This window comes from Lucilia sericata, unplaced genomic scaffold (genome assembly GCF_015586225.1).
Source record: "Lucilia sericata isolate MDLA Ls3-8-SP2 unplaced genomic scaffold, ASM1558622v1 Contig000646F_arrow, whole genome shotgun sequence".
Classification (NCBI taxonomy): domain Eukaryota; kingdom Metazoa; phylum Arthropoda; class Insecta; order Diptera; family Calliphoridae; genus Lucilia; species Lucilia sericata.
The window spans coordinates 1-10,411 of record NW_023994652.1 but is presented as its reverse complement, the minus strand read 5'-3'; the positions used below and the strand labels follow the sequence as shown (position 1 = coordinate 10,411).

The 10,411-nt window shown below is 30.5% G+C and overlaps 1 protein-coding gene across 1 annotated transcript; it reads left to right on the top strand.

The window, feature by feature from the left end:
• The first annotated feature begins 2,491 nt into the window (after positions 1-2,491).
• Positions 2,492-6,866, top strand: LOC119607031 (UDP-glucosyltransferase 2). Its single transcript, XM_037960749.1, has 5 exons — positions 2,492-2,631; positions 5,084-5,330; positions 5,399-5,845; positions 5,912-6,069; positions 6,132-6,866. Exons 2-5 carry the CDS (start codon positions 5,084-5,086, stop codon positions 6,864-6,866), a joined length of 1,587 nt encoding a protein of 528 aa, XP_037816677.1. The 5' UTR covers positions 2,492-2,631.
• The last annotated feature ends 3,545 nt before the right edge of the window (positions 6,867-10,411 follow it).

The window sequence follows — 10,411 nt, the reverse complement described above, 5'->3', positions numbered from 1 at the left end:
TAGTTAGTTAGTTAGTTAGTAGTTAGTTAGTTAGTAGTTAGTTAGTTAGTTAGTTAGTTAGTTAGTTAGTTAGTTAGTTAGTTAGTTAGTTAGTTAGTTAGTTAGTTAGTTAGTAGTTAGTTAGTAGTTAGTTAGTTAGTTAGTTAGTTAGTTAGTTAGTTAGTTAGTTAGTTAGTTAGTTAGTTAGTTAGTTAGTTAGTTAGTTAGTTAGTTAGTTAGTAGTTAGTTAGTTAGTTAGTTAGTTAGTTAGTTAGTTAGTTAGTTAGTTAGTTAGTTAGTAGTTAGTTAGTAGTTAGTTAGTTAGTTAGGTTAGTTAGTTAGTTAGTTAGTTAGTTAGTTAGTTAGTTAGTTAGTTAGTAGTTAGTTAGTTAGTTAGTTAGTTAGTTAGTTAGTTAGTTAGTTAGTTAGTTAGTTAGTTAGTTAGTAGTTAGTTAGTAGTTAGTTAGTTAGTTAGTTAGTTAGTTAGTTAGTTAGTTAGTTAGTTAGTTAGTAGTTAGTAGTTAGTTAGTTAGTTAGTTAGTTAGTTAGTTAGTTAGTTAGTTAGTTAGTTAGTTAGTTAGTTAGTAGTTAGTTAGTTAGTTAGTTAGTTAGTTAGTTAGTTAGTTAGTTAGTTAGTTAGTAGTTAGTTAGTTAGTTAGTTAGTTAGTTAGTTAGTTAGTTAGTTAGTTAGTAGTTAGTTAGTTAGTTAGTTAGTTAGTTAGTTAGTTAGTTAGTTAGTTAGTTAGTTAGTTAGTTAGTTAGTTAGTTAGTTAGTTAGTTAGTTAGTTAGTTAGTTAGTTAGTTAGTTAGTTAGTTAGTTAGTTAGTAGTTAGTTAGTAGTAGTTAGTTAGTTAGTTAGTTAGTTAGTTAGTTAGTAGTTAGTTAGTTAGTTAGTTAGTTAGTTAGTTAGTTAGTTAGTTAGTTAGTTAGTTAGTTAGTTAGTAGTTAGTTAGTTAGTTAGTTAGTTAGTTAGTTAGTTAGTTAGTTAGTTAGTTAGTTAGTTAGTTAGTTAGTTAGTTAGTTAGTTAGTTAGTTAGTTAGTTAGTTAGTTAGTTAGTTAGTTAGTTAGTTAGTTAGTTAGTAGTTAGTTAGTTAGTTAGTTAGTTAGTTAGTTAGTTAGTTAGTTAGTTAGTTAGTTAGTTAGTTAGTTAGTTAGTTAGTTAGTTAGTTAGTTAGTTAGTTAGTTAGTTAGTTAGTTAGTTAGTTAGTAGTTAGTTAGTTAGTTAGTTAGTTAGTTAGTTAGTTAGTTAGTTAGTTAGTTAGTTAGTTAGTTAGTTAGTTAGTTAGTTAGTTAGTTAGTAGTTAGTTAGTTAGTTAGTTAGTTAGTTAGTTAGTTAGTTAGTTAGTTAGTTAGTTAGTTAGTTAGTTAGTTAGTTAGTTAGTTAGTAGTTAGTTAGTAGTTAGTTAGTTAGTTAGTTAGTTAGTTAGTTAGTTAGTTAGTTAGTTAGTTAGTTAGTTAGTTAGTTAGTTAGTTAGTTAGTTAGTAGTTAGTTAGTTAGTTAGTTAGTTAGTTAGTTAGTTAGTTAGTTAGTTAGTTAGTTAGTTAGTTAGTTAGTTAGTTAGTTAGTTAGTTAGTTAGTTAGTTAGTTAGTTAGTTAGTTAGTTAGTTAGTTAGTTAGTAGTTAGTTAGTTAGTTAGTTAGTTAGTTAGTTAGTTAGTTAGTTAGTTAGTTAGTTAGTTAGTTAGTTAGTTAGTTAGTTAGTTAGTAGTTAGTTAGTTAGTTAGTTAGTAGTTAGTTAGTTAGTTAGTTAGTTAGTTAGTTAGTTAGTTAGTTAGTTAGTTAGTTAGTTAGTTAGTTAGTTAGTTAGTTAGTTAGTTAGTTAGTTAGTTAGTTAGTTAGTTAGTTAGTTAGTTAGTTAGTTAGTTAGTTAGTTAGTTAGTTAGTTAGTTAGTTAGTTAGTTAGTTAGTTAGTTAGTAGGTAGGTACACAACTTGGAAAGTTTCTGATGCAATATCGATCAGGTTCAGTTTTAGTTTTCTCATTATTTGTACCTGATCGTCATTTATTCTTTTTTTAGGCCTCGCACAATTTATCTCTTCTGGTTTAATGACCGAAAGCTCAGAAAGGAAATGGTGTGATTATTGCAGTCATACGGTGACAACAATAAATCGGCGAGTGGCAGCATTAGTAAAAATGTTTGCGAAGACTTTTAAAAATGTTTAAACAAATTTGCATGTGTCTTGAATAAATTGTTATCAAAGTTGGAAAAACTAACAAAAAAAAAAACAAACAAGTTGTGCCACAAATTGTTAAAGCTCAATAAACAATTGTTGCCTCATATTTGAAAATTTCAAGGAACAGGTTGTTAAGTCACTAATTATAGCGCCAAACAAGTAGGCAGTGTAAAGTTTGTGTGTTTTTGTAACACAGACATTTAGTAGCAACAATAAAGAATTGCATTTGCAAATAAAATCAAATAAATTGCAGTTTATTTTATTGTTTTTGCGCAAAAAATTTCTTTACATTTAAAAACAATAAAAAGGTATTTTCATGCTTTGTAAGAAATTCAGTGTTAATTGCTAAGCACTTTTAAACGGACGTGAACAAAAATAAAATCCTGAAAATTACAAAATAATTTCAAAAATATAAAATAATCTATTTTAAATAAAATATATTTTTATTTTCTTTTAACAAAAAAAAATTATTTAAAGGTTTGTTAAGAAAATAATCAATAATAAATTAAAGAACCATTAAAAAGCTATTAAAATAAATTTAATATAAATTAAAAAGACAAATTTACTTGGCCTGTTTGTCACAGCTATAAAAAACAAGTGTTATCTAAGAATTTGCAATATTTGTTTAACAAAATAATCTATATATTATGAAATATTGTTTATAATTCATAAAAACAAATTAACTCAAGCAAAAATAAAAATGTAAAATAAAAATGTTTTCCGTATCAAGAAAAAAAAAAACAAAAATAAATAAATAAAATGATCATGTTTCAACTAAATGCAACTAATACGTTGTAATTGAATAAATTAATACATAATCACTTTGCTTTAGAAAAAAAATGTTAATTATTTAACTAAGAAATGATTTTAAAAAAAATTTATTAATAACAATTTGCATTTGTAAATGCCATAAATTATTAACAATTAAACATGATTGATTTTAATGTTAAAAAGTTGAATAAACTTTTAATGGAAATCGTTGGCAGATGTATAAAAATAATTTTCTTTGAATTTTTATTTATAAAGTTGATAATTTTTTTGTTTTAATTTAAATACTTTAACATTGAGTGACTGCATTTAAATAACTTCAATTACTGCAGTGTCATTGTTTGGGCGAACGCCAATAATTGCCAAATGCTTTTTTTCGGCTGACAATAATTTATTGTTGAAACGTGATTTTTTTGTGAATTTTAATTAGATTTTTTTTTTGAGGAAAATAATCATAAATAATAACTTACAGTTTTTTTTTTAAATTAACTTAACAAGTTTGTTGTTAAACTGAAAGTTACTTGCATGTAAATTTTAAATAATTTGATGTAAAGTAACTGTGTTTTTTGTGCAAAAAATAATTTTTTAAAACATTCTAAATCCAAATTACTTCCTGAGATGATTAAGTGTTGTAAGATTGCCCTTATAAAGTTCCATAATTGGAATATTTTAAGGAAATTAGTTATGGATTTGAGTTTTTCTTCTAGGTTATAGTCAGGTTGTTAGTCTACAGTCGAGTCTATAGACTAGTCTATAGTTGAGTCTATCTACTAGTCTATAGACGAGTTTTTCGACTAGTTTATATTCGAGTCTATCGACTAGTCTATACTCTGTTCTATCGACTAATCTATAGTCTATTCTTTCGTCTACTCTCGAGTTTATCAACTAGTCTATGGTCGAGTCTACCGACTAGTCTATGGTCGATTATATAGACTAGTCTATAGTCGATTATATAGACTAGTCTATAGTCGAGTATATAGACTAGTCTATAGTCGAGTATATAGACTAGTCTATAGTCGAGTATATAGACTAGTCTATAGTCGATTATATAGACTAGTCTATAGTCGATTATATAGACTAGTCTATAGTCGAGTCTATCGACTAGTCTATAGTCAATTCTGTCGACTGGTCTGTAGTCGAGTCTATGGACTGGTCTGTAGTTGAGTATATAGACTAGTCTACAGTATAGTCTATCGATTAGTCTATAGTCAAGTCTATCGACTAGTTTACAGTCAAGTCTATCGACTAGTATATAGTCGCGTCTGTCGACTAGTCCACAGTCGAGTCTATAGTCAAGTCTATCGACTGGTCTATAGTCGAGTCTATCGACTAGTCTATATTCAAATCTATTGACTAGTTTATAGTCAAATCTATCGACTATTCTGTAGTCGAGTCTGTCGACTAGTCTATAGTCGAACCTGACGACTAGTGCACAGTCGAGTCTATAGTCGTGTCTATCGACTAGTCAATAGTCGAGTCTGTCGACTATTCCACAGTCGACTATTCCACAGTCGATACTAGTCTATAGTCGAGTCTGTCGACTAGTCCACAGACTAGTCTATAGTTGAGTATAGCGACTAATCTATAGTCGAGCCTATCGACTAGTCTATAGTCGAGCCTATCGACTAGTCCATAGTCGAGTCTATCGACTAGTCTATAGTTGAGTTCATTGACTAGTCCATTGCTGAGTCCAGTCTATCGACTAGTCAATAGTCGACCTATTTACTAGTCTATAGTTGAGTTTATCGACTTGTTTATAGTCGAGTCTATAGTGGATAGTCAAATCTATCGAACTGTTTACGATTAAGTCTATCGACTAGTCTATAGTATAACAACATGACTGTACTCAAGTCTATCGACTATGCTCTAGAGAAATCTTACGACTGGTCTGGGGAGAGATCTATTGACTAGTTAATAGCAGATTCTATTGATTAGTCTATATTGGAACCTATCAACGAGTCTAATAGAATCTATCGACTATAGTCAATTTGTTATGCCAATCTTTTAAGAGGACTACGATCAATTGTGAACCGATTCTGAAAAGAATTGCTAGAGGCACTATTATTGATAAGTTAATCAAAATATCGATCCAATTTTTTATACTGGACAGCAATTTAAACGGTCTTATAAAAAATCTTTCTTCTCTTCACTCTCATTACAGATGCAGACATTAAAATGTCTACAATATCTTTTAACCCTAAGTGTTTTCTGCTGTTGCAATGGCTATAACATATTGTTTATGGGACCATTCCCAGCACCAAGTCATTGGATGTGGTTGGAACATTTTCAAAAAGATCTACTAAAAAGAGGACATCATATAACCAGCGTAAACAATCATCCAACTAAAACTCCACATCCGAATCTAACAGAAATTATAATAGAACCAAAATTCGATATACCCAAACACTGTAAGTTAAGAAATTTTGAAAATTCTTATAAAAATTTTTAAAAAATATAATGCTTTTCCGATTTTTAGTTCCCAAAGAAAATATTTTCAAAATGCGTTTTGCTAGCGATTTTCAAAATCTACAAATGTGGTGGCATGTGGGACTATTAACTTCCGAATTTGCTCTTAATAATACCAAAGTCAAGTCTTTGATTGCTAGTCATGATAAGCAATTTGATTTAGTCATTTTAGAACAATTCTTTCATGAAAGTTTTCTAATGTTTGCACATAAGTTTAAGTGTCCCATTGTAACGATTGGCACTATGGGTTATGCTGATAATATGGATCATGCTATGGGTTTAATAACACCCTGGTCGGTAATACCACATTTGGTATTATCACACACCGATCGCATGACTTTCAGCGAAAGAATGTACAACTCATACTTGTCGTTGTATGATGCCGTTATGAGGAGATGGTATTATATGCCCAAAATGCAAGAAATGGCTGAAAAACATTTTGGTTCACATATTAAGGGTAAGGGTGTAAACAAAATATTCCAAAATTTAAAAAAAATAACAATTTTATTCTGGTTTATGGTAGGACCCTTGCCTTATGTTCGAGACTTGGAGAAAAATATCTCACTGATGTTAATTAACAGTCATAGAAGTGTGGATTTACCAAGACCCAGTATGCCGGGGTTGATAAATGTCGGAGGGGCTCATATAAAACCAGCTAAACCTTTGCCAGCTAATATCAAGGTAAGTGAATTCTTTACTTTTTTGTTAGCATTTAAAACCTGATAAATTTATATGTAAATCAGAACTTTATCGACAATTCTACCCATGGTGTTGTCTACTTTTCTTTGGGTTCCTATATGAAAAGCACCGATATGCCAGAAGATAAAATTGCTTTAATTTTACAAGCTTTTGGTAGACTGAAACAAAATGTTCTATGGAAATATGAAAACGAAAGTGTGGGACATTTACCGCCCAATGTAATGATACAAAAATGGTTGCCACAAAATGACATATTAGCTCAACCTAATGTCAAAGTATTTATTACACATGGTGGCATTTTTGGTGGACAAGAGGGTCTTTACTGGGCCAAGCCCATGCTTTGTATACCACTATATGGTGATCAACATCGTAATACTATCAAATCAGTAAGAGCAGGTTATGCTCGTTCTCTAACATTTTCCGAACTAACTGCACAAGATCTACAGTATAACATTGAAATACTCATAAATCAGCCACAATATAAGCAGAAAGCTTTGGAAATGTCTCAGAAGTTCCGTGACAACCCCCTACATCCTCTAGATGAGGCCTCCTATTGGATTGAGTACATTGCCCGCTATAAAGGAGCAGACTTCTTAAAATCATATGGAGCTTTTATACCACTATATCAATATTTACTATTAGATGTTTTATTATGTGTAGTTGTAGGTTTATTTTTAGTCATCTGGTTACCTTTGTATTTAATTAACGTTTTAACAAAATTATTATTTAAAAAATCTTCTAAAGAAGATAATGCCGTGCGGCATAAGAAACAAATGTAAGTGATAAGAAGTACAAATTAGCTTAAGGTTAGAAAATAAATAAAAGTATTTTAAATTATATTTAAACGTTGGGACAAAATGCAACTCTGTATAATAGATCTTTTAACCGAGACAACAACCTGCTAAAGCAATATAATCCACATAAAGTAAGGCACTTGAATTGATGGAAGGTATGTTTGGATTGCTGCTATCTGGATATCTTTAAATAATGTAAAAACTCAAGATTCAAAAAAAAATTATTTAATATATTTTAACTATTTGATTCTATGGTCAAGTCCATCGACTATTCTACAGTCAAGTCTATCAACTATCGACGAGTCTAAAGACTATTCTATAGTCGAGTCTATCAACAATTCTATAGCCACGTCTATCGGCTATTATATAGTCGAGTTTATTGAAAATTCTCCAGTCGACTCTATTGACTGTTCTGCAGTCGAGTCTATCGAGTAATCTATAGTCCAGTCTATCGAGTAATCTATAGTCCAGTCTATCGACTATTCTATAGTCGAGTTTATCGACTATTCTATTGTCGTCGAACATTCTATAGCCGAGTCTATCGACTATTCTAAAGGTGAGTCTATCGACTCTATCAATTATTGACTATTCTATAGTCGAATCTATTGACTATCCTACAGTCGAGTCTATTGACTATTCCATAATCGAGTCTATCGATTATTATATAGTCGAGTCTATCGACTATTCTATAGTCGAATCTATCGACTATTCTATAGTCGAGTCTATCGACTATTCCATAGTCGAGTCTATCAGCTATTCTATAGTCAAGTTTATCGACTATTCTATAGCCGCGTCTATCGGCTATTATATAGTCGAGTTCATCGACCATTCTCTGGTCAAGTCTATCGACTGTTCTGCAGTCGAGTCTATCGACTGTTCTGCAGTCGACTCTATCGACTATTCTATAGTCGAGCGTATTGACTATTCTATAGTTAATTTTATCGCCTATATGACAATCGATTCTCTCGACCATTCTATAGTCGAGTCAATCAACTATTCTGTAGTCGAATTTATTGACTATTCTATAGTCGAGTCTATCAACTATTCTATAGTCGAGTTTATCGACTATTCTATAGCCGCGTCTATCGGCTATTATATAGTCGAGTTTATCGACCATTCTTTAGTCGAGTCTATCGACTATTCTATAGTCGAGTGAATTGAATATTCTATAGTCGAGTCTATCGACTATTCTACAGTCGAGTCTATCGACTATTCTATAGTCGAGTCTATCAACTATTCTATAGCCGCGTCTATCGGATATTATATAGTCTTGTTTGTCGACCATTCTCTAGTCGAGTCTATCGACTGTTTTATAGTCGATTGTATTGACTATTCTATAGTCGAGTCTATCGACTATTCTATAGTCGAGTCTATCGACTATTCTATAGTCGAGTCTATCGACTATTCTATAGTCGAGTCTATCAACTATTCCATAGCCGCGTCTATCGGATATTATATAGTCTTGTTTGTCGACCATTCTCTAGTCGAGTCTATCGACTGTTTTATAGTCGATTGTATTGACTATTCTATAGTCGAGTCTATCGACTATTCTACAGTCGAGTCTATCGACTATTCTATAGTCGAGTCTATCGACTATTCTACAGTCGAGTCTATCGACTATTCTATTGTCGAGTCTATCAACTATTCTATGGCCGCGTCTATCGGCTATTATATAGTCGTGTTTATCGACCATTCTCTAGTCGAGTCTATCGACTGTTGTGCAGTCGAGTCTATCGACTATTTTATTGTCGAGTGTATTGACTATTCTATAGTCGAGTCTATCGACTATTCTAGAGTCGAGTCTATCGGCTATTCTATAGTCGAGTCTATCGACTATTTTGTAGTCAAGTGTATTGACTATTCTATAGTAGAATTTATCGACTATTCTATAGTCGATTCTATCGACTATTCTATAGTCGAGTTTATCGACTATTTTAAAGTCGAGTCTATCTAATAGTCTATAATATATTCTATCTACTAGTCTATTCTCGATTCTATAGTCGAGCCTATCGACTATTCTGTAGTCGAGTCTATCGACTAGTCTATAATCGAGTCTATCGAGAATTCTAAAGTCGAATCCATCTACTATTCTATAGTCGAATCTATCGATTTTTCTATAGTCGTGTCTGTCGTAGTCGTGCCAATCATCTGGTCTATAGTCGAGTATACCGACTAGTCTCTACTGGTTCTATTCAGTCTATCGTCCGGAGCCAAATTCTGGCATTCGAAAGCTATCGAAATTTCCAATAAAATCTTTTACAATTATACAGAGGTTTCGATCGCTTTCGAAAACCAGAATTTGCCCCCAGCAATTACAACTATTTGTATACATAGGGTTAAATTTTTGCGATTGTGAAGATCCATAATTTTCTTATCATATCGCTACTTTAAAAAGTTTATATCTTACAAGTCTTTCATACTTACTTTCCTTCGGTAGAACTTGATCCCATAGTGCGTTTAAGTCCAATATGTGGATCTTATTGTGTGGATCAAATGAAGATCACTAATCTGCAACACAAATTTGTTGAATTATTGTGAATTATTTTTACCACTAAAGAAAATATGTAGCATACTTTAGGGTATGTTGTATTAACTCTATTGTGATTGATGAACAAAATATTATTTAATCAATCATGCATGCAAACATGCATGCGTGAACGACGAACAATATACTGCTGATAAAGTGTTTGCTATTATTTTTTATATATTTTCTGGTTAAAAAATCTCCATAAATATCAACAACAACAACTACATTGCTTTAAATGATACATAATTAAATCACGACTCTTTGACAATTCCTTTCCCACAAAGCACCCACACAAATGCACGTTTATTTTGATAGACGAAGAAAATCAACAAAAATTATATAAAATATAACCATAAAAACTTCTTAAAAATACAATAATAATAATAAAGTTTTTTTTTTGTAAAAATAAAACTAAGTTGAGAATAAATAAACAATAATAATGATAAAAAAGTAACAAATAAATACCCAAATATAAATTTTGATTCTGTCAAATTAACGTCATACGATATGAACCGTAAGTGATTTTAAGTAGATAAACGAACAACAATGTTTCAATTGGATTTAGAATAGAATAATATATATAAAAAAACTTTGTCTAGAATTTGGTGTGTGTGTTTTTTTTTTTAAAGTTCTTTTTGCCAAAGAGTTTTTTTAAAGAACAACATCCGGTTGTTTAAAATATCAAATAATCATATTTATTTATTTACACCAATGTATTCAAAAGTGCGATAACAATTCTAATATTTTGAGTTTTTTTTTAATATTAATTGAAATTAATTTCAGCTTAAATTATTTATCAGTATATTATAATTAACTTGATTTTAGGTATATATATAAACATACACACATACATATATATTTATTAGCTGTATAAAAGTTTGCAAATTTTGTTTTGCTTTTATAAGGATTTCCCCAAAAATTAAAAGTTTGCCGCTTAAGTCTTTTGTTTGTTACACATGTAGCTACTAGCTAGTAAAATTTGACTTGAAATTTATTAAATATT

Coding starts and splice junctions, on each gene's coding strand:
- LOC119607031 (XM_037960749.1), top strand. CDS start 5,084: ATGCAGACATTAAAATGTCTACAATATCTTTTAACCCTAAGTGTTTTC. Junction 5,331..5,398: donor ATTCGATATACCCAAACACT/GTAAGTTAAGAA, acceptor TCCGATTTTTAG/TTCCCAAAGAAAATATTTTC. Junction 5,846..5,911: donor TTTTGGTTCACATATTAAGG/GTAAGGGTGTAA, acceptor GGTTTATGGTAG/GACCCTTGCCTTATGTTCGA.